This window comes from Pelecanus crispus, chromosome 2, assembly GCF_030463565.1.
Source record: "Pelecanus crispus isolate bPelCri1 chromosome 2, bPelCri1.pri, whole genome shotgun sequence".
NCBI classification, from domain to species: domain Eukaryota; kingdom Metazoa; phylum Chordata; class Aves; order Pelecaniformes; family Pelecanidae; genus Pelecanus; species Pelecanus crispus.
This window is the reverse complement of record NC_134644.1, coordinates 166,676,977-166,701,374: the sequence shown is the minus strand read 5'-3', so window position 1 is coordinate 166,701,374 and position 24,398 is coordinate 166,676,977. Positions and strand designations below refer to the sequence as shown.

Genomic DNA, 24,398 nt, shown 5'->3' with positions numbered 1-24,398 from the left:
TTTCCAAACACCTGAATGTTCCCTGTATTTTAGAAGGCAAATTATCAAACGCTGCAAGTACATAAAGGCTGGTAAGCATCCAGATCTTATATATACATTGTGTCATACATATATGACAACTGAAATCAGTCTTGAGTTGTCAGGTTAATTACACCGATTAATTATACCTGCTATGTCGCATCTGGTTTTCAGCAAAATTGATATTGACATAGAGTACTCTTGCACAGATCCTGGGCATTAATCCATTTAATTAAGCTCTCATCTCTCTTTCACCTACCTGACCATGCAGCCAGCTGGAGAGCATAGTCACTGCCCGATAACAGCTTTTCAGAGACCACCACTTCTGTCTCGTAGGGCCGAGCAGAACGTAGGAGGTCATTGTCTGTGAGCTGTATTCCCTTTGCCATCAAGAAGCTTTCTCCAAAAGGGAAGTGGGAACTATTTGATGCTAGGATGAGCTGCTCTGCCTCCTCCATAAATTTCATGGCTTCCTGCTTAACACCTTGACATATACCAGGACCTGTAAAACCAGAGGGTATTTTAATGCCTTTCATCTAAATCCCATAAAGATTTGCATGCAAAAACTAGCTGGTCTTTTAATTAGCATCTTCTGTTTCCTCCTGCACTTGCTTGGTTTTGAATTGCTTAACGAAGCAAGCAAACAAGACTCATCAACACTTAGCTATATAACCACAAGGGTCCAAGAGTACCAGGAATCACTCAAACATTTTCCAAGTCTTGAGCCAACGCTTTGATAATTTTAAGTTACCTCCTCGTCATTGGTTACAAATGGAGTTATATGTCTCTACAGAACTGTCCCTCAATCACTGTCATAAAAAAGTGGATAATCAGAAAAGTGAGTGAGAAAGGAAACTGAAGGTGTATCACTTGGGTCCAGAGTGCAGCTGACACTTGGCTTGTCCTCTCCGCACATCTACTGACCCAGATATGGCAGTTCAACACACCAAACCCAGTGAAAGCCCAGTGAAAGCTTCTCCACTAAAATAACTCTCTACTAATCTTCTTTGTCCCCTTTATTCCCCATTTGCCCACAGCACTGGCATCTCCAGCACTCCTTGTCCATTTGGAGTTTGCCATTCATTGTCCTGTCTCTTCCTCCCAGCTGGAAAATTACTGTGTGATGAGAATTGGTTTAGTGACTACATTTATAATATAGGTCATCTGCTGAAGCAACCCCACGGAGCTTTGGTGGAGAAGTCTAGACAGAGGGCTTACCAAACTTCAGTGTTGGCCTCACTCTTCTCCTAGTGACTTCTAGGGGATACTTGTTACTCTTGACTGTGTAGTAAGAAACAGTATAGACAATTCCTCTTGCCTCATTTTAAGGCATTTTTAAAAGTCATTTACATCACAGTGTAATCATGAATTTCCCATACAACTCTTCGCACACTGTTTCTAACTTCAAAGTGCCCTTTGCCATCTGGCAAAGCAAAAGCAGTTTATCTTCTGCAAAAGAGTTATCAGTTATCTTCTACAAAAACATTATATGTCCAAATTCCAAATTATAAAATCTACACAAACTTATATGGAACTTTAGTCCTCTTTATTGCCAAAGCTGAGACACCACTTGTTCACCAAGAATGAGTTACCCCACCTCTGGTGGCCAGTGACAATGGCAGTATTGATGATCTTTCCGACAAGTCATTGTCTCTTACCTCACAGCACTTTAAAGGACTTTCCTCTTGTGACATAAAAGGAAAGACCAGAAACACTGACACTTATGTGCCAGAAGTCCCGTTACTTACATGCTGGGACCCGGTTCACTTCTGCTTTTGTTCCTTGCAGCTCTTCTCCTTTGCTATCAACACACCAGCAATCACGAAGTTCAAAGTGGCTTAATGGAGCACTGAAATCAGTATAGGGTCCTGGGTAATAGGTCAGCTGCTCATTCAGAAGCTGCCAGAATATATATGGATCCAGTAAAACGTTCTCAGATGCATAGGTCACGTTTCCTTCAAGCACCTCAGGTGGGAGATCAGTGAAGGAGGAATACGAGGTGAATGCTGGGAAGACATTCTGGTGCCCAGCCTCATACAAGGCTTTAATAAAAGCTGAAAAGCCTTTGGAAGACGCCTCTTTATATCCAGTTATGATGTTAAATAGATCAGCAACAGGCAGGGTTTTGCCTTCATTGTTCTCTGCAATCCACCTTTCGTACCACTCAAAGGCTTGCTCAGAAGGTCCACTGCACTGCACCTGCCTCCAGGCACCGTCAGCATCACACTGCGGGAGGTAAATGCTGGAGGGCTGAGACAGAGTGCTTGGATCTGACAACAGGAGTTTCACAGCCTTTAGAAACTCCTGACCAGCTGTTACTTGGCAAGCACTGGGGCCTGGGGAAAAGCAAAACATGCATAGCACGTCTTATGAATGCACTGAAGATATACATATCCCCTACCCCCCTAGTACTATAAACACCATTACTGAAACTTTGTCACTTATCCCAGTCCCACAACATTTCTGGCCTGTTATTAAGAGGGCCAATGCTATTAAGGTCCCATGCTGAACCAGGGTAAGATTTCCAAAGGCATTCGAGTACTGAAAGATGCATACAGATATGATTTTTTTTAAATACTTGAGCACATTAGGTGCCTGTAGTTCTTCTGGGCTGGGGCAGGTGTTTAATGCCACTAAATGCCTTCCTGGATCTGTTCATATCAACTAGGTATTTTCAGATACACTTGATAATCTGGCAATTAATTCTTATTCAGCCAATCCCTGCAAAAGCAACCGTCTGAATAGTAGGATAATACTGATTTTATTTCCCCTTGGACCTAACCAGAATTTTCAGATTCTGTTGTCCTCTCTTCCTATTCTCTACTGAAAATTTCAGCTGAATATAAAAATATCATCCTTCAAAATGGTGAAGTGAGTTTGTTTTGGAAGCCTTTTCTGCCATCTCCAGAGCCAAATTTCCTTTTGCCACCAAGCAAGTCTACAAACCTAGCAAAACACACTAGCTCATGTTTTGAGCACCAGAGAATTATGAACCTGTTTATTTTTGATTGCTCTACAGATGGGTTACTAGATATAAATCCCCTACCAATTCAGATCATTGCAATAAATTCTCCACTACTTCTACAAACTGCTATTCAAAGGAGCTCCTTCACGATGTACTGCTATCATCTTCTGGATGCTCTGCTATTCCTTCCAAAATGAGAAGCGTGCTCTTCTCTTGGTCTGTTCTGCCTGTTGATATGATGTTTTCAGTTCACAGAAACTTGAAAGACAAATATCCCTACCCTATGTGCTTCCTTCTTCCTTTGTATTACATTACTAGAAGGGCAGAAGAGACAGTTCATAGTCTATAAGCAAGTTGCAATGCCAAACCAATGTCTGACAAGTCATTTGAGACTCATTTTTCTGGCCTGACTGTGTGACCTATTATTGAGAAACCTATTAGCCTTTGAATCCCTCTCCTACGTTTGGACTCTTGTGATAGCCTACCAAGTTGAGGATATATTCTTGAGCTAAAAGACTAAAAGAGATTCATGGTTTAAGGCGCTGAAGCTCTTCAGTTCTCAGGCGAAGGATGAGCCAGTGACCGTGCCCAGGTGACTTGGTCCTGGAAGTAAAAGAGCTTTTCACTTGGCATGGGTCACATTCAGTTACACAGATGCTCCAGGTCTCATGAGAATCATGGATGTTATACACACTAGCTACACACTCAAGTAGAGACAGATGCCAATGACATGCTCGTTAACAAGGCAAGACCTCAGGCTCCTCTGCTCTGAGTGTGCGTACCCTAACCCATTGAAAGAAGAGACAACCATCTTCAAGATTTAGGATATCAAGGTTTACATACATTATTCCCCTGCAACTGTAGGGCTGACTCACTTTCCCGTTAGGGGACAATATTGCTTGTATACATCATCCATACATTTCCAGATACAATCAGATATGAAGAAAGAATCATGAAAATACAACACAATAAAGAAGCATCTTTAAATTCCCACTCCCTAGGACTTACATTGCATCAGCTTTCCAGCTTTTCCCCTTATTCCTGGAATAGTATTGCCATTCAAATCAACACAGAAGCAATTTGTCCCATAACACTGGAGTGGCAGAAAGTCTCCATCTTCACTACAAGAGGGAATAAAAAGATCTGATCCCGCAGGCAGGCTTTGCTTCAAGTTTTGCTGGTTTCTCCTTTGCTTCTCACAATCAGTGGGACACCTTGGACGTTTGCCTTGAACTCTTGAGCCTGGAACTTCCTTACCTGAAGTGTCCAAACACCAGCACTCTCCTGCATAGCACTGAACTTCCTCATACCTCCCCTCCTTCGTGCATGTTGGAACAAACAGGTCCCTTGGCTCCTCACCACAGTCTTCAGACCCCAATGCTAGTTTCACCACTTCACCTAAATCTTCAGCAACACTTTTGGGGACAGAAATCACTTGCTGAAGAAAAGTAAAGAACTCTGGTAGTTCCAGAACAGAGGAAAGGAATTTCATCATATTCTGATTGTCCTGTAGAGTTACTGTGCGGCCAAAGCTGCCTACAAGAGGTTTACTCAAAATGGAGCTCCCCTTTGACACCTCCAATGAAAAGGTCTCAGCTGATTCCAGAAGGCCTTGGCCGTTATCCCTCTCTGCCTCCTGTGGGAAAAATTGGCCAATGTTGTATTTCCCACTAGTGCCAAGTGCCCCTGTGAAGTTAAACTGGATCAAATTCTTCAAGAACCTTCCTCCAAAGAGGTTTTCTTGGAAACGCTTTGGATCAGCAGTAAATTGCAGTGCCACTTGAGCCAGTTCTCTTGATGGGAACATCCCCGTGATGGCTTCATTAAGGGTGGTTTCTAGCCCAGGAATCTGGCTGACAGAGGAGCTTTGTACAACTGGGGACGACAATCCAGAGTCCAGAAACAGCTCCTTGAAGGAGGGAGGGCAGGGTCTTGAGAAGCCTGTTATTTTTTCCAACTGCATATCTGGCATGGAAAACAAATTCAGCTGACTGAAGTACCCAGCAGGGCCATAAAAGATCCTCGACAAGGCCCGTCGTCTCTCCGAGATGCACACTTGTTCTTCACCTAGACAAAGATTTTAAAAAAAAATGCAAATTTTTTTCTCCCAGAACTTGAACTTCCAAAGCCTGTAAGTCTATGGCTATCTTTCAAGCAGTCCCAGCAGAAAACACATAAAAGTATAGTTCAACCTGTCTCTCGTTCCTCAACTACACATCGTGCACATTGATAAGGAAATTGGAACTGTTGTTGAATATGGTCTACAAATAAAATTCTCCAGTCAAGACACAAAGTGAAAGGAAACATTCCTTCACCACGTCTGAGTTGTCTGCTCTGTAGTCTTTTTCTGGTTGTATTGTTTCCCAATGTAAACCCTCATTCCTGTTCCTCTGGCTGAAAGAACAAACAACATCTTTTCCAAATATGTTAACTCTCTGGTAGGATGCCTGCGTCTAATGAAATTATCTGATGATCCAGGTGCTATATGTGAACCTAAGAAAGAAACAGACTGCAGAAAAACAGAAAGTTATTTTAACCAATGCCCACTAATGAGGAACTTATGGAGGCTTCCTACCTAGATCTTCAGTTTCATAGTGAAGAATTCATTACAAGGGGTTTGAAAACAAGTTGTTAAAATTAGCAGTAATAGAGTGCTAAGGACCAGATGGCATGCACAAATGAGTTCAAAAGGAAAAAAAAATACAAAATTTAAACAAAAATAGTCAAATTCAGGATACTGAGGATACCAAGAGGGGCCCTGGCCACACACATCCTGGACCAAGCTATGCCATTGGTGTGTCTGCATCCAGCCCCGTCTGTACGTTCATATGCAGACAGTAATGCCTCCAAGTTAGGATGCAACACAACACTGAAGAAGGTCCTCTAAAAATATCAGCTTAAGGCTCAAAAGACATCAAAAAAGGAAAGACTTAGTAGATATAAAGACACTGAGAACCAATGAGACAGGATGGTTATGGCACTGACTGGGTCTCTGGAACACACGCAGCAGCTTGAATCATGTGCCACATGGTTACCTTTCCTTGAAAAGTAGCAGAATTATACAGAAGGGATGCAAAAATATTTTGAGGGCAGAACAGCCAGTAGGAGATGCTATTCAGCTTGGACAAAAAAATATGATAAAGGTTTTTAAAAAACAGGTTTCTCCACATAATTCACAATAGAAAATTATTATTTAGTATTTCCCACACTACAGGAATTAGAATGGTCCAGAAGTAGAGCACATAATTATGATCATTTATTGCCAGAGGATGCTAGGAAGGATAAAAGGTTAAAGAGTAATTAGGCAAATCCCTGGAAGATGACTCCATAGAGGAGTGCTGAACACAATGATCTGGGCTCAGCCTCTAGTCTGGGGACTCCCTAGCCTGCAGGCAACAGGGAGGATATATGGAAGCTATACGCATTTCCCACGTTTCTCACACTTTCTCTCTAAGCACCACCGCTGTCCCTGAAGGGGACAGGATGGTGGATAAAAGAGCTTTGGTCTGCTCCAGCATGGCCTCCTTTGGGCTCGCCGCCCCATCCCCATTTGTTCCACGTTCAGGCAATATTATAAAGCAGTCATAAATCCTGTTAACAGTAAGCATAAAAGCTGGAAATCTTAAAAGCTGCTAAAACAGATTAGCAAGTAATCTGAGGCTCTGTGATCATCATCATTCTCACTCCTCTTTTCACACCCTTGTCCTGCTTCGCAAGTCCTGGCAAGGGCTAAGGGTCCCTCACAGTGGTTCCTTTGTAAAGGCATTTTCTGTAGAATGGGCCCCTTCTATTTTCAGTGTTAGCTCTTGGTAAGACGGATGAAGAACATTCCTCTGGGGACCAATAAATTAGTGTAAGCCACAATCCCACAAGTATGCTAATATGAAACAAATGTAGGATCATGGTCTTTAAACGCTCTCCCCTCCTACCCACTGTTGAATCAAATCAAAGCAGAGTGAGAAGGAATAAACAGAAAAGCACTGCTGGGGTGAATTTACTATAAAGGTCTGAAAAGGAGCATGTCTCTATCAGGACAGCCTAGTCATGCGAGTACCCAACGTGCTACCCACACCTACATCTCTGCCTCCTCCAGCATTCACAGTGCTGAGTGTGAGAGTCGAAGATGTTAAAGAGAAATAAAACAGAGTAGAACTGGAGACACGCACATGGCATGTAGCTGTCTGAACACAGACTGCAGCTATATCCTCATGGAATACCTTCTTGGGAGTTAGTCTTCAAAACCTCTGCAGAAATTTTTCCCTGCTTAAATTTCCTGAGTCTGCCAATAAAAGCTGCAAGAAGCTTCAAGTCATTGCCTACCCTCCCCGCCCCCCCCAAAAACCCCAATCATCAGGAGGGCTCAGCAAAGCACATTCAAAGAGAAAACAACTGGTCCCAACATATGGCAAGGCCTCTCCAAGGTTCCCTTGCAATATCCTTGGTGATCAGCCTCGGAGGCATGCTAACATTTTCATTTCACAGTTAGCCTGTCTGTGCCCAGAGCACTCTGAGCAGCTTGGAGCCGTGACACCCAGGGTAGGTTCCTCCTTCTCTCTCTGCGTGGTAAGACTGCGTCTCGCAGACAGAGCAATTACATTCCCCGAAGGCGGCCCCCGTGTTAAGACCTTGTGTTCCCTCAGCCCTCTGGCACAATCCTGAATATTTAGGTAGTGCACTTCGGAGTGAAGGTTTTTAACTTTCCTCCTCCCCTCTAGCCCTTTGGCATTTCTGCTGTCATTTCCATTTGGAGCACTGATTTGATGGTGTATTCTTAATGAAATCTCTCAAAGCCCAAACCCATCCACCTTTCCCGAATTTTTTGCTTTTTTTTTACTGGATTTGGCAATTTTTGTGGCCAAATATGCAGTGACAGAGATGGGAAAAAAATGTTCAGGATGAGAGATAACTTAGAAATTCCATAGCATTTCACCAAAGGAAGGAGGCAAAACCCGAACCCACTATCACTGGCTTCCTTATATTATCCCAGATATTCTGACCTAATGCTCCAGCCCCTGGAGTCAAGACAGATATCACGGCTGCAAAGAAAAGCCTTGCTGTATGCAAAACTAAACAGCTAAACAAACGTCATAAAGGAAAACAAAAGGAATATGTTATTTAATAATTTATTAGAATGTGGCTTTTAACCCCAGGGAGGTTTTTGGATCCCAGTTTTTGAACACCAGAATCTGTCAGAGACAAGAAGGGAACTGGTCCTTCAGGTTTCTTTGTCTAAAGACGAAATTCCTGCAGTGGATGAAGTGTTTGGGGAGAGAAGGTGAACAGGCGTGGCTTGAGTTTGAAGCATACATGGATCTACAAGACAACGGTGCTTGCTAGCTCCTTTTCTCTTCCTACAGCTCCCACAGACCCAGGCTGGCCTTTCGCAGGCACCAGCTGGGGAAGCACCAAAGGACAACGGCTGGCATTTGCACCACACTTCAACAATTACTATCAAATCATTGCCCCCAACTCTCTTTGATTTTTCCAAGAAAAATGAAAGTGATTCACACAGATTGAGCGAGTAAACGAACACGAGAGATGTACTCATTTTTCCTCTTCCAAACCTCATACATACCACAGGCCGGGGGCTGTCCTCGTCTCTTTGTGCCCTGGACCTCTTGCCCTTTGGTGTCCACACACCAGCACTGTCCTCCCCGCTGACACTGCACTGCCGCATAGCCCCCATCTGTATCACAAGACGGCACGTAGGCATGCTGGTAACGCAGGGCTGCATACCGCTCAACCTCACACTTCGAGGGGCCTGGAAATAAAACAGAATGTGTTAAGGAGGGAAAGCTTAAAGTTTCAGAGCCATCTCTGCTTGATCCCATTGTTTGCCTATTTGGGGGGAAAAGAGAAAAAAAAAAAAAAAGTTTAATTTCCTGACTGTTTTTAGGAAACTTCAAGTACCAGCCCAAAATGCAAATTCTCCATTAGGAAACTTCAAGTACCAGCCCAAAATGCAAATTCTCCATCCCCTTTTCCCCTAGAGATTTGGCCCCAGGGTTTTCTGCTGTAGGTATAATTTCTGAAAGCTAAACAGAAAATAAAACTTCAACACATTTTTCAGCCATAGTCATGGGTAGGCAGAGCAGCAGCATCTACTGGAGGCTAGGTGAGCTCTGGCCCTTAATGCAGATGCAAAGCTGGTCAACAGATATAGATGTGCAGCTGGGGAGACCAAGACACAGATAAGCAACAATATTTCTGGTGAGAGCAAGGCATTGCTCCTGCAAAAGGGTCTGCACCTGACTGTGGAGATTTGGTCCGGGACCATCCAATTTCTTTAATTTCCCTCTGCAGGGATCTGAAGACCCTTTTCCTGTCAAACTGGCCTTCTCTGCCATTTGGCCATTTGGCAGAGAAGCCAAAACTCCATAAAGCAGATTTTTGGAGTTATGATCTCTCCAACATTAGACTCCACTCTTCCAACAGAAATTTTGCTTGTTTATATAAACCTGCAATCCTACAGCCTAAACATTTCTCACCTTCAAGAGCTTTCCAGCTACACTCAGCTACCAGGTTGAGGCAGCAAAAGCATCACATCAGAGCACCCTGTTCATCAAGGAAGTCTGACAACTTTCCTAACGTGTGTGGCTTCAGGTGGCAGTATCAGATCTGGATAAGTCACCAAAGCAGTCCCTGTCCGTGGCTGAGGAACGTGATCACATCTCCATCTTGTGGCTGTTACAGCTTCGTCTTTGCTGACAGCTGCTGCATCCCTAGCTGCAGTCAGAGCTCATTGCACAACTCTGTGCAGTGGGAGGGGGAAGGTGCTTTCCAGACCCCAGAATGATCAGCTTGTCCCAGACATAGAAAAGCCACGTGACTATGTGGCCGGAAGACTTACATCAGTGTCTGCTTACTATCTCTGGTGATGCAACTCCTTAGTGACGACAGCAATGTCAGAAGAATTTGGATGGGAGGATGAAGGATCAAACCAGAGTGTTCAAACTCCCCCCAGCCAAGGCAATTCTCTTGGGCTCTGGTGTAGGAGAGTGAAGGAGGTACCTCACCTTCTGTCCTGCAGAGTTCACTGCCCGTAGGCAGAGAAACTCTCTCCCCATTTGCCTGCCCCAACCAGGGAGGGAATGGACCCAAGGGCAGATCCAGAAGTTCAGCCTTGCTCACAAACTCTTTCTTGCACAAACTCTTGTGTAGCCTCCTGGGGATCAAGCATGTTGTGGCCAATGTAAGGTCCTTCCTATTGCTGAGTGTACCGCCATAAATTAGGGAGCATTTTCTCAGGCTTTTAATTTAAGAAATCATCAGATCCACCTCCAGAATCTCAAGACGAGAGATATGGAGAGTTCATGGACTTCCAACTAACGCGTATTTCAAGTGCATGTGAAAGCACAGATCAGAGGACAGGCACAATCTGCTGAGAAGAATGTACAATCCAGAGATTAAAAGTCAGCTGCAGTTCAGGGGTAGTGTTTCTTGCACTGAAGCTGTGATATTATATGCTTTTAGTGCAAAAGACTCCTAGAACAACTCTCTCCAATGGCAGGTGCCACATATAAACTCCAAAATTGTCACCTTATTTACAGGGCATCACCTGGGTGTTACTTACATCTGAACTTGCCAGAGGTAGCTAGCTGAACCCCCAGAAACCGCCTCTGCAGGATCCGATATATGCTGGTCTCCGTGAACATGCGGGCAGGCTCCAGCGTGGAGAAAATTGTGTCATAAACTTCATCAAGCAGCAGTTCCAAGCCTGGGAAAGAGAGACTTTTAGCACAGAGTCTGGTTTTAAGACTGAAGTCACCTGCTTTACACCAGAGTAGCAGAACTGGAAGCCTATCAGGAAAAAGAAAACCAGTCCTCTAAACAGGCCAAACGTGAACTTATGCTGCATAACCCTAATGCACCGCACCATATAACCCACGGCTGAATGCCCAGTCATTAGCTTTATGCCTTGATATCTACTAAAACAAGCAGGAGGAACATACAGTAAGGGGCACTGTGGTGTGATTTTGTTGGGTTCAGTCTGCAGTAGCGTAATTGATGGAATTTTGGAAACTGATATTACAAAAAACAATTGCCAATCATTTTGTTTGTATACCAAAAAAAAAAAAAAGACATGCAGTAGCTTCCCTGAGTGCACAAATTTTTAGAGAACTTCTCGCCTTTGTAGGAATTAAATGTTGAAGTTCTCATCTATCATCTAAATTTGAAGCTATCATGCTTTGCATTTTTCCTGGGTTATTTTGGTTTGTTTTATTTTTTTAATTTTTAAAACCACAGTATCTAAGGAAGAGGAGCTGGAAGTCCTCAACCTCCTCATTCCTTCTTCTTAGAAAAAACATTCTTTCTTATAAAGTGTCCCATCAACTATTAACATGCCTAAAAGGTATCCTGAGGCCACGAGAAAAAAGGAAGGACCATCTGATGTCCACAGACATGGCAGAGGGGTTGGACTAAATGATCTTTAAAGTTCCCTTCCAACCCAAATCATTCCATGATTCTACCTGAGCAAGAAGAAAACAGTTCAGTCTCCAGGTCCTTTATATTCTCCTGCATTTGCTAATTGGACCTACCGAATACAATGCAGCTTTCTAGTGTGGGCAGAGGTTGGGCATTCAGAAATCCTATCCCACATCCCAGAAAGGATGGCATTAGCTCCTGGGCAGCAGCTCCACTTGCTGCTGACTGAAGCACTGCTCCTAAGGGTGGGATTTCACCAGTGAGTTCCAGTCTTTCCCATGGGCGCTACACTGGTCACAGTGGTCTTACCCCTTGTAAGAATGAAACAAGTCCCAAATGAAGCTGAAGACTGACAGTTGTTATTTGGCCCTTTCCCTTGGGAATTCAAAGCCGCTGAAGTTAAAGGACTAGATGCTGGAGGGTACTTACCAGTGTCTGCTAACTCTCTTCCCAGGCTGTCCGCGCAGTAACAGTATGCAGAGACCTCTGGGAACATCTCCCGCAAGGAGCTGAACGTTTGGAAAGCCTCCGGGAGCCTGGAAGGAAAAGCAGCCTCCTGTGAAGAGCCTGGGGAGGTGCATTGACAACAACAAAGCATCATCTGTCCGTCCCTCCTGAATTTGTATGGCAAGGATGTCTGCACAGCACAAAGCTGTTACAATGCCCTTCCGTCTCCTTGTGGCAACAAGACTCTGACATGATCCAAATCAGTGTTTCAGCAGGCTAACAAGTCTCCTAAATGCCATTTTTCTAAGCACAATTTTTTAAGCAAACACAGGACAATAAGATCTCCCTTCAGACAGACTTCTGAGTCTTCCTAAGCAGGTGCCCAGCATCTAACACTCGTTTTCAATTCTATTCTCATCTTTGAAAGCCTGTCAAAGAGTGTAAAATAGGCCGACGTTGGCTTAATGTTATTACAACACCCGTTCGTTAGCTCCTTCCATGAATCTGCACAGAATGGCAGAGTGCCTAAACATACAGGTTGCTTCCTCTTCCCTACATGCTACATATGCTTTCTGCGCTGAATTAAGCACAAAAGCTGATAAAAACCTCACTAATCTTTTTCATTTTGAGAGCATGGCTCACAGATTAAGAAGAAAGGGGTTTTAACATATTACAAGTAAGATTGACTCTTACTTCTGGAGATCAAAGAAACACCAATTTCCAGTAGAATATTCTAGGAGTGACAACAGACAGATTCCAGCAAAGCAATGATTTACGAAGGAAACTTAACAGGGTCAAAGCTGGAAAAAAATATAATAAGTGCGATCGTAACTGACAGACACTCTAGAGTTTCTCCAAGCAAACAGAAGATAAGTTTTTCTAGATTCAGGCAATATTACCAGCAGAACAATTTTGTCATGTTCCAAAACAACTGTCTTATTTTACAGACATATACCCTTACCCTGAAATACCATAAAGGTCTGATGTCCCAGCTGCATGTGGCTTATTTGGGAAAAATCTGACAGCCGGGAAGTGGAATTTTCTGCTCAAGACGTTCAGAGAATTACAGAAAGTAGGTTTTTACCACGGAAGGACACTTAGCAGTAAGAGCAATGGTAGATTAGGCCCTGATCAACTGGGAAAAAGGTTAACATGCCAAAGCCCTTCACAGAAGCTGTGTGAAACTGGGACTGTGACCAGCCTCAATTCCAGTGTCATCCTCCTGCAACCTCAGGGCTGCTCTACAGCACGTGCAGTCTGCAGTGCCCCCGAGAAACGCAGCAAAACGTTTGCCTGGCTCAGGGCTGGCGGTCAGGTGAGAGGAGTGGAGTAATGGCCCTTTGCTACCTTCAGGAGCCTGCCTGAGAGCTCTGCCGCCTCTTGCCGGTAGAGCTGAAGATGTTACTGCTTCCTCAGTACACCAAAGTACAAGCTGGGGAATGCACAAAGCAACATCAACCCCTGGCAGAGGAAGGGGCTGGTAACCTCAGGGTTGTTCCAGCATTATCCAGCAGTGCTCCTGTCTCCGAGCTTGCACATCCCTGCGTAGCGCTGCTTCACCCTGCCACTCTCCCTCATCTTCAAATTAAAAGCCTACTGACTCCCTCCACTTTGGATCATCAAATCCTGCTCTGCTGCCAACACTGGCATGCTAAAAGCAATCAAAATGTCATACTTCAGGGCACAAAGGGACTTCTGTCAGCATTAAAACAATGCAATTTAAGATATAGACAGCTAAATACCATCTTTTATGGTCTTCTACACACACAAGGATATAAATGGCTTGGGGCGTTTCAAGAGCTTTCTGTTCCCCTGAATTATCATGCACTGACCACTGCCCAATCAGGAAAATGATCTTTTCTGTTTTTAGGAGAGCAATACCCATATATTGAAAGACAGACCTCCGCACTGCTCATGTCCCTGGAGCTCAGCACCTCAGCATCTAGCTGAGTGAAACAGGATGCAATGAAAAAATTCTGTATGCTTCTTTCTTTCATCCTCAACGTTAACAATTCAAATGCATAATTATACTACTTTTATATGGGGCAGGTCTGTAGTCATATCCTGTCATTCTGGTTATTTTTGTTCCAAGTTGAGAGCACAGCTAAATGAAGTACAAACAGATATAAATTAGGCCCACACAAACAAGAGGACAGAATTTTTCTCACCTTACTTGGAAAACTCACTTCCTACCACTTCTTTTCTTTTCTCAGCCTCTTTTTAATCACAGCCCCTGAGATGAGAAGTGATAATACAGAGTACCTCATCTATCAGACCCCGTCCAAACAATGACTGAAGGAAAGATGACGACATTTAAGTTATGGATAAATTTATAGTGTATCCGTGTGTTTCAACAAGAATGCTTGCACTCAGAAATATGGGAAAATAAATAAATGTGAGGTTGTTGACCTTTTCTTCCAACTATGAGTCTCTGCTCCTGGCTTCCAGCAAAGTTAACTCATTACTGATCTTCAAAAGCAGGTTTACAAGTAATTCCTTCTATGTTTCTATGTGCAGCTCAAGTTATAGCTGCCTTTCTCATTAACTATTCAGAAACAGAGGGAAAAAAACAATTTGTGGTTTTTTTTCCACTGCCAATGACATAACACATAATAGGGCAGAATCTCCAGTGAGCTGGGATAAAGTCACTGACACAAGGTCTCCAGTCTGATGAAAATTATAGCAAGAGAGTAGAAAGATCCTCCTCAAGTTTTGATTTTTTGATCTTTCTCCCCAGTCTGCTACAGGGCCTTCTCTATGACTGCCCATCCAAGCAGGACCCAGGCACAGTCTGTATAAAATAAGTAACAGCAGCCATGTTGCCAGGATGAGGCAGGAAATTTGGGTTTATCTTTCTTTCCAAAAGTCTTCCTCTTGGAAAAGTCTTAGCTCTAAATTTCTGAATTTCTCAATTTTTTTTTTTTAACATCCTGATTTATTCTGGAGTATTTATAAAGGTGTAAGGAAAAAATTTGGGAAGGGAGTTAGTTTGACATGTCTAGATTTCGAAAAACAGTCTGTGGAACCAATGAAAGTTGCTCCACTAGTTCCACGTGAACACAGAGTATGGGTTTAAATCCCTGTTCTGCTATAGTCCTTTGCTGTGGAACTCATCCCTTCAACTCCGTATTCTAGCGTCCTGCTTAAGGGACAGGATAATGACATTCCAGGCAGGAATAGTGTGAAAATAAATACATTAATGACCTGAGATACTGAGATATGATGGTGATGGGTTAAGTCAATGCCATAATTAGAAAGGTAGACAGCTGGGACTGAAATGATCCTGCTGTGATTAATTACGTGACACAGACACAAGAAAAGCCCAGTCTCACAGGCCTTTGCAGACCAATCTCCAAATGGGAAAAGAAAAAAAAAAAAAAGGTTAATTTAAAGCATTGCTTTCTCCTCTGTAATTGCTCTTTTAGAATTTCCATGCTCCACAGGCCAACAAACAAAACAGCCAGATTGTTTTGCTCTTGCCAAAATAACCTCTCCTGAAGCTCGGACAAATTTGCACTGTGCATTTGGGCCTGCCTTTCAGTTTTACTTAAAAAAGAAAACCCTCAAAACAGCAAAATTGACATTTACAGTAAAATGCCTTTGCTACTACAGAGCCAAGTCAGAATGAGACATTACATTTACTCCACTGCCCTCCACTGGAGAACTGTGTTGGCTGAGGTGCCAAGATAACAGCCCTTCGCAAGAGACCAAAAGGTTTCTCTGAAGTGTCTGAACATCTGTACCGAAACAAACTCCCCTGCAGTTCCCTTTGTCCATCCCTTACTACTCCACCTGAGCATTAATTCCCAGCTTCTCCACAGGACAACAGCTTCTTGCTCCCACAGACAAGCATTTGATCCAGCATTTTGAAGTCTTCCCCAGCCCACTCCAACCACCCAAAGCCAGTTGTATGTCAGCATGCCCATTCATCACCTGCTGGTTCACCTGTGTGAGCAACCCTGGCACTGCCTAAACTGACGGAAGTTTCCCACTGTCATGTGGAACTTGCTTTTTGCACGTTGCCTCTTGTCTGTCTGTCCCTCTGTTTTCATCTCCCCTATGGAATAATCTTTTCTACCGCACATACACATTTGAATTCCTCTCTTCCTTCCACATTTATCTCATTTGCTGTTGTGTGTCTGTCTGAAACGTAGCCCTGGCTACTTTTCCAAATACAGATTGCAATGTGGTATCCACCGCTGTGTGAGGACACACTGATTAGACTGCAGGGATGGAATATCAGGCTTTTCTAAATGAGAAAATTTAATTCAGAAGAAAAAGTTTTTTACTTGGTCCATTCACTAACATAAAATAACATGATATGGGGTCACAGAAGAAGGGCTTCATGTGGAAAAAACCAAATGCAGTAAGTCACCGACTTGAAGAGGTATGCAGGACTGCCTCCCTGTTTCAGAAGCCTATACTTTTACCTGTTATAACTATGGATGAGATCAAAAACCATCATGTCTGTAGTGTTGACAAACTTGCACTGGACAGGCAGAAACTCTCCATCTGCTGAGCATTGTGGTGGGCTCTTCTCCCCAAACCCATGAAGAATGCGACGCTCTCGGATCTCACAGTTCCCCGGACCTGACAGGCAAAAAAGGTAATGTCTACTGATGTTTTAACTTTCCATGAACTGCTGAGTAGCCATCCCATGGTTTGGAAGGGGTTTAGACTCATTACATTGAATATGGACCCTTAGAAGCCTCATATTCTCTTTATAACCAAAGGAAACAGAGACTTAAATTCCTCAGTTAAGCACCTATACTTCTGTAGGATAAGCATAGGCTGCAGCGTCCAAGCTCCTGATCTACCTACCACCTTTCACTCACACCAAACCTTCCCACTCTACAAACCCCACTGTTTTGCTGAATATTACTTACACCGTGTTGGCCTTCCTCTCTGCCTGGTGCCATAAATCTCCATTCCTTCTGGATCTACACACCAGCACTGACCCAGCTCCGTGTCACACTGCACCGCATCAAATGCCCCTGAATCCAGGCACTGAGGGATGTAGGAGATGCTGCTGCTGTTGATGTAGCGACTCACCAAGATCCTCTGCTTTTGCAGCTGGCAAAATGATAAACCTGTAGTAGCAGAGAGGAGCACTGTTAGAAGAAGATACTTGTTGGGCACAGAATCATTTATTAAGGCAACATCTGAGTTTTCTCAGAGCTGCAAGTTCTGATTCTGCCACCCAGGTGGCATGAGGACATTGATGAACCTCAGGTCATGAAAATTGGTATACACAAACCCACCACAGATGGCGTTGAAGCCCTCCAACTCAAAAGCCAATACATTAAGTTGATCTTTCATTTATGATTTACATTACTGTGACATTGACAGTGGGATTGAGTGCACCCTCAGCAGGTTAGCAGATGACACCAAGCTGAGTGGCATGGTTGACACGCCAGAAGGACAAGATGTCATCCAGAGGGACCTGGACAAGCTGGAGAGGTGGGTCTCTGGAAACCTCATGAGGTTCAACAAGGCCAAGTGCAAGGTCCTGCGCATGGGATGGGGCAACCCCCAATATCAATACAAGTTGGGGCATGAAGGGATTGAGAGCAGCCCTGCAGAGAAGGACTTGGGGGTATTGGTAGATGAAAAGCTGGACATGAGCCGGCAATGTGCACTTGCAGCCCAGAAAGCCAACCGTATCCTGGGCTGCATCAGAAGAAGCGTGGCCAGCAGGTCGAGGGAGGTGATTCTGCCTCTTGACTCTGCTCTGGTGAGACCTCACCTGCAGTACTGCATCCAGCTCTGGGGCCCTCAGCACAAGAAGGACATGGACCTGCTGGAGCGGGTCCAGAAGAGGGCCACCAAAATGATCCGAGAGCTTGAGCACCTCTCCTACGAGGCCAGGCTGAGAGAGTTGGGGTTGTTCAGCCTGGAGAAGAGAAGGCTGTGAGGAGACCTTATTGCAACCTTGCAGTACTTAAAGGGGGCCTACAGGAAGGATGAGGAGAATCTTTTTAACAAGGCCTGTTGCGACAGGACAAGGACTAATGGTTTTCAACTAAAGAAGGGTAGATTTAGACTGGATGTAACGAGGGTGGTGAAGCACTGGCACAGGTTGTCCAGAGAGGTAGTGGAGGCCCCATCCCTGGAAACATTCAAGGTCAGGTTGGATGGGGCTCTGAGCAACCTGATCTGGTTAAAGCTGTCCCTGCTCACTGCGGGGGGGTTGGGCTAGATGACCTCTAAAGGTCCCTTCCAACCCAAAGCATTCTATGATTTTATGACCTTCATGAATACAAATCATCCAGGTGTACCAGGTTTCCATGATCAGCTCCAAAGAAACTCCAGAAGTTTCACTAGAAAGACCCAGCAAATTACAACAAACTAGAGTTCACCAAAGTCTGGGGCTAACCTATTCTTGATTTCAGCAGTTCAAAGGCAGATTTAAATGCCTCGTTACCCAATCTGACGAAAAAAGAGAAACTTGTGACTTACAAGATGTGGGATATCCATTCTGTTTGCTGCCAGGAACCTCAATGCCATTCTCATCCACACACCAACAGGAAAGACCATTCCTACTGCACTGAACTGTCCTGAATGAGATTACAAGTAACATATTTTACTTTGTTAGCAACAGAGTCCTCAGTCAGTATGGGATGTAAACCAAGACATAAAGCAAGACAAACAAGTTCAAGTACTTAAACACCACAAATAATGGAAGCAGAAAGGGCTGTGTTTCTGGTGACTCAAAGTCTACCTGATGGGAGCTCTTAATTCTAGCAATTCTCTGAAGTCTGCAGGAATTGCAGATAAGTGACTTGAAGTCATGCAGGAAGCAAGCAGGTTGGACAGAATCCTGATTCTCAGTATTTGGGAATTACCATACATTTTGAGACTTTTTTTAAGTCAAATCTAGCATGGTGTAGATCCCCCACCCTAGGCAAAAACAGTGAGATAACAGTAGAGAACGCTACAATTTGCACTCCCTCTCAGCCTCAGCTTTAACTCATTAACTTCTTGCATCTTCAAGCAACATGCTGCTCTCTAGACCACTGTTCTCTATGTGCTTTAGTTCCTTTACTGCCCTTAGAAGGAAACCCAACTGTGCCACTTATAGCAACGTGGATAACTTCTCTAAGTCAACTTGGCTCAGCTGTGCCAGCTGGCACACTGATCACAGACCGTGTGCCCACGAGCATGCGTAGGAAGACAGCAGTTGCATTACACAACAACCTGCACCAAGTATTTAACATGGAACTAATGCTGCCAAGATTAGTCTATTAATATTAGATTGACCTCTTAACCCAGAAATTATTTCCAGCAACATGGAATTCATTCAGGAGAGGCTGTATCTGCAACATGGCTCAAGGAAGTCCCTTCAGTCTCCTGCACCCCTCACCCTCCAGTCCACTGATACAGAGGCTCTTCAAAGCTGAAGCTAATACTTTCATTAGTAATGAAATGTCATGTCACATAACAGCAGAATAATAGCAGGGATGAGTTACCTGAACTGGCCATCTTCTGAGCACTGAGGAATGTAGGTTTCTCCTTCTGAAAAAGCCTTTTCCCTCTGAAGTTCACATGGACGTAACAGTTGGGAATCTGTCTGGTATTCTGAAAGCAGCAAGAAGGGAAACAGGTAAGGGTGGTTTCACCACAAGCCTGTTCTTATCAAAACCCTGTTAGTGCCAACGCTGCGTGGTGAAAGCCCCAGGTCCAGTAGTGCTAAGTTTGCAGTGTGCAAGATTCAAGATCATTATGTCCTTCATCGGAATAATACACAGAGCAGCACAAAGATCACAGGAGCACAATCGCTACTGGACACAGGCAAAGGAAAAGAACAAGCTTGCTTACCAAATATATTGGCTGCTGCTATGCTAATAAAGCAGCAAAGGGTGCAAAATGGGATGGATCCCATCTCGCGATGGGAGAGCTCCATCCCCTTTTGTCAGCGAGGCAGCCCTGCACACCCCATGTAGCCTTTACCTGCCTTTTTATAGCAACCATCGCGCGGATGGGTTCACTTATGCACTGGTAGACTGGCCACGAAATTGGGCGAATGACGCATATGATGCTTCGGAGAAAACTGCAAGAGGCTCATTCACCTGGAACTGCCCTTGTCGTTCTCCTCAGCCAGTTCTCATCCCCGCTCCGGGGAGCACTACTGAGCCCGGTCATCGGAGAGGAGAACAAGTGGCAGCAGGCACAGGGGGTGGCAGGGGGGACTTAGTTAAATCAACATGCAAATTGAGCATATTGACACAACCCCAGCCAGAGCACCAGCTCTCACTTGCACTGTGGTACAACCAGACTTTGTGCTCTGTATTACAAGTACGCTTTTTTGTGTTTCTAGAGAGCCTAGCCTGCTGAGGGGACAGGCAAGACTTAGGCCTCCAAGCACTGCAGCACTAGGAGTAAATACAATTCATAATGTGGTTATTTATTAAGTGAAAAACAGGATGGATGCAGCTCCACCGACTATGAAGGGAATTGAGGGTCAGAGTCAACTGCGTCTGACCTTTTGCTTTTACTCCCACTTGCACCATGTGATTTTATAGAGACAAGTAACTGACAGGAAGCAGCTTAGCTTCTTGGGCTTCATCCTCCAGGTGTAAGATCAGTATAACCATTATGCATGTTAAGTCCAGCCTTTCAGTACTACTTACATGCAAGGTCCTTGACCTAAAACATATCAGAAATATTTCCTTGGTTCAGAGTATCATTTCTTACTTGTCCACCTCTTATGATTGTCAGTTAGCATTTACTTGCACCAGGAATTATGAGAAATCACCCTCATTTACGCAAAGCTTGTTGGACAAATGGGCCCAGAAGAATTAACTACATAATAACAGAAGCACATGTTTGAGGATGGACTTAGGCTGATTTCAGGAAAAAGTGACAGCAGCACTCTTGTGATTCATGGGTACCAGGCAGTCTAGAAACCACTCTACTCATACTCTCCTACAGACCAAGGCTGTGCTAACAGTGATTCAAGCATCCTTCTGTCTAGGCTGTAGACCACTACAGTGCTACAGTGTTTGATATATATGGTAAACGTGATCTCAAACAGCAGTACAATCTTGCTTTAGCATGGCTAGCTTTTTTTAAAATGAGTAGGACTATATTTGGATTTGACTTTCAAGCAACCTACTCAGGACTTGAGGTAAGTCAATAGCAGAAAGATCAAACTGGGAAAAGATGAGGAAAACATCCAGTGTAGATGACAGACCAAAAAAGGCAACCTTCAAAGGCATAAAGAAAAAGTTTTCTGAAGTTAGTCAAACATTGTCATTCAGGTTCCTTGCACAGCAAATGGGGAAAGAAGCAAGCTCATAAAGGTAGCCATTCACTTCCCTCCTTTATTCTTTGCTATCAAAGGTCATTAGTAGCTGATAACCAACTAAGGCAGACAGGAAACCAAGAAGGTATCAAGGGCTATTACTAACAGAAAGCAGCACAAATCTGCAATATCTACATAGTGTTGATTCCCAAGATTACTTTTATTTACTTTAGAAATACTCAGAAAACAACCTCTGAACTATGCAACTTGGGAAGAACAGCCAAGTCTTAAAAATCTCTTAAAAAATAGTGAGAAAGTGAGTTTTGGCAATTGGCATCACTTAAACCACTTCTAGATGTGCGTCAAACCAAGATGTGCATCTCAGTATACGCAAGTTCAATGGGATGCAATAGACCATGCATTTAAAAAAAAAAAAAAGGTAGTTTACAGAGCAATATGCACAATCCACATTCTTCAGTAAAAAAAAGGCACTTGTCATCTATGGCTGGTCAAATTCAGATAAAGAAAAGCCTCACTTCATAACCTTCAGTGAAGGGACAATTGAATTGACCTCTATTTTTAGCACCTGAGAAAAGATGGAAGAATATTTTAAATTAGCTCACCAATGAAGGGGAGAAAAGGAGCAAGCAGAAAAGGTCCCTGTGGCCAATATGGCCTTAAAACTAATATGTTTTCAAAATCATTGCTCTAGTGCTGGAAATGAGGATTTCATTTGTTGTACAAAAATCTACTCAATCTAGACTATAATTGTTGGGGGAAAGAAAAATGTCAGTGTGATGAAACACTGAAGTGGGAAACCTCAAGGGAGAAGCAGTTATTTAAGCATCCAGCTATATAACACAGTATTGTATTTATATATTCATTGTTCCAGTTTTGGATACACTTCCCTAGCAGAAAAGACAGTTTGTGTAACTGCAATTTTTACATATTGAAAAGCCCAAGGGTAAATGATGCCTGTATACAAATACATAAACATCTATACCCACGGAAAAGCTGCTCTCACCCAAATAAAACTTAAACTAAGGTTGACTCCTCAGGCTCAAGAAACGAACTTAAGGGAGCCTCCTGAAGGAGGCAGCAAATTGGAAGCAAACATTTTAAGAACTGAAAACATTGTCAAATTATGCCAAAATCAAGTAGTTCATTTTTAAATATTAAACTGCTTTTCTGTGTTAAATAGATCACCAATATTGTACAATCCTCTCCCCCCTTTTAAGAAAATGATGTGAAATCACACTCACACAATTTATTAGCAACTTGTTACACAGATAGAGGAGAACAATGTTTTATATTTGGTACATTTCTTCCCAAGCATGAGACATTCAGCTCAATCTTCTTCACATGATTTTGGCACAGATACCAATAACAAGACCTTGTGAAGTGCTTAGCATCTCCATCATCTCTGATGAAGCTTTAAAAAGTCCTCATGAGATGCAAAATTAAAAGATGAGAAGGAAAAAAGCATAGTCCCACCAGATAATACAAGTTTCAGTCACTTCATACATGACACGTTCTTCAGATTGAAAGAATGATAGAAAAGTTCCAGTAACTTCTATACTAAAATTGGCTAGCTCAGAAAAGCAAGCAGAGGACTTCTCAATTTTTTCTGTTACAATTTACCAGCTGGCAAAGTGCCTTTGGTGACAAGAGAACCTGAAGTAGCCCACGTAAGAACATTTGAATTTGCCTTTATCCCTGCAGAAATGAACCATTTCTAGGACAGGTAACATGGCTTTTTTCTTACTTTTCTGCTGGAGATAAGTTTTCCTCTATCTAAGAGTACCAGAGTGATGCAAGGTAGAAAAATATTTATTTTATTCTCATGATACCTGGGGCGCAGATTGTGCTGAAAAACCAACCAGAAGTCAGTTCTGCAACCCGCAGTGGCACAATGGATACATTTGCACACAGAATCAATTCAACATTTGACAAAAACAAACTAATGCAGTGAGAAAAGGCACCACCAGTCACACAAGAACAGCAAACAGGGTTCCAAACTTGTGGTGTTGGTAGGACAAAACTACTTTTAGTCTTTTTGATAATGCAATGCTTTATCTTCTCTGAACTGAAGGCAACAGCGTACAGTCAGTGGAGTCAGAAAGCAAGTTGAAGAACAAGCACAACTCCTTCTGCCACACAACAAAGCTGTGGAATTCCGATGCCACCTGATGCTGTGGAGAGAAATGAATGAAAAAAAGATGGATTAAACTCATGGATCGCAGATCTGTCAGTGACTGATAAAACTGATGGTCTTCATAAAGATTTTGGTAAAGGAAACGTCAGTCTATCAGAAGTGAAAGATACGTTAAGGGAAAGACCAATCTATACAGATCTTTTATAGTCAGTATATTTCTACAGATGCTGACATTGTATTTCTACTGGATATAAGACACTGGGCTGGCTAGATGTTTGGTCTGACTCAGGAAACCTCTTCTTTAGTAAGTCTGCTAATTAGAAGTGTTTCAGTGTATTACTCCAAGATCTGAATTCAGCCTTTTATCTTAAATTTGAGAGACTGCTTTGAGCCTGTGCCTTCAATAATGATTAAAATATGTTTCAGAATTAAAATTTTGCAGTTTCTTGCATGTTTAAGATCATACCTATTTTTGCTGTGAAGAACACAAAAATTTCTCTGTTAGGAACTCATTTAGATTCTGTCTGATTTCATTCACCTGCCACTTATCATTTGCACGCTGGTCTACAGGACATCTAGAACAGCAACTTTCTTAGCATCATTTGCTCATTTCTTTCCTACCACAATAGTGTCAGAACAACAGTTTGTAGACAATACTAAAATATAAGAAATCACTAAAAGCAAATTGAAGTTATTTTGTGACGACATTGTACAAAGGCACAGAACTAGAAACGCCCTTAGAAGGCAGACGTCTGCCCACAAGAAGAGATGCCATCACTGTGAACGTGGTGTTGAAAGATACTGTCTCTCAAGAACCGACTGTATTGCAAAACTCTAACTCTGAAATTGTTAAACACCAAAGCAGTTCAGGAACAGAAAAGTCTTCTAATTACTTTGCCACACAGTAATTCAGTACTGTAAATAATTTACTGACTGCATAATTTGCCTATAGGCTACAATACAACTGAAGATTCCCTAAGGCTTTGCAATGTATACAAACAAATCGATGACTACATATAACTTACTGACTACAGGCTAAAAATTGAACTGAAGATTCCCTAATGCTTTAAAACGCATACAAGCACTCACTAGCTCACCAAAACAAGAGTCCACTGAACGGGAGCCCAGGCACATAACAAGCT

At 43.1% G+C, this 24,398-nt stretch overlaps 1 protein-coding gene across 1 annotated transcript in view; it reads right to left on the bottom strand.

The window, feature by feature from the left end:
- The window catches only part of TG (thyroglobulin), a 167,469-nt gene extending 147,709 nt beyond the window's left edge, over positions 1-19,760 (bottom strand). The window contains exons 1-11 of the mRNA XM_075705217.1: positions 19,676-19,760; positions 19,327-19,435; positions 18,317-18,414; positions 16,744-16,947; positions 16,288-16,447; positions 11,840-11,946; positions 10,557-10,700; positions 8,559-8,744; positions 3,992-5,050; positions 1,767-2,354; positions 278-520 (exon numbers count right to left, since the gene is read on the bottom strand). Coding sequence (XP_075561332.1) covers positions 278-520; positions 1,767-2,354; positions 3,992-5,050; positions 8,559-8,744; positions 10,557-10,700; positions 11,840-11,946; positions 16,288-16,447; positions 16,744-16,947; positions 18,317-18,414; positions 19,327-19,435; positions 19,676-19,760 — 2,983 coding nt within the window. The remainder of the gene's footprint in view (positions 1-277; positions 521-1,766; positions 2,355-3,991; positions 5,051-8,558; positions 8,745-10,556; positions 10,701-11,839; positions 11,947-16,287; positions 16,448-16,743; positions 16,948-18,316; positions 18,415-19,326; positions 19,436-19,675) is intronic.
- Positions 19,761-24,398: the final 4,638 nt, after the last annotated feature.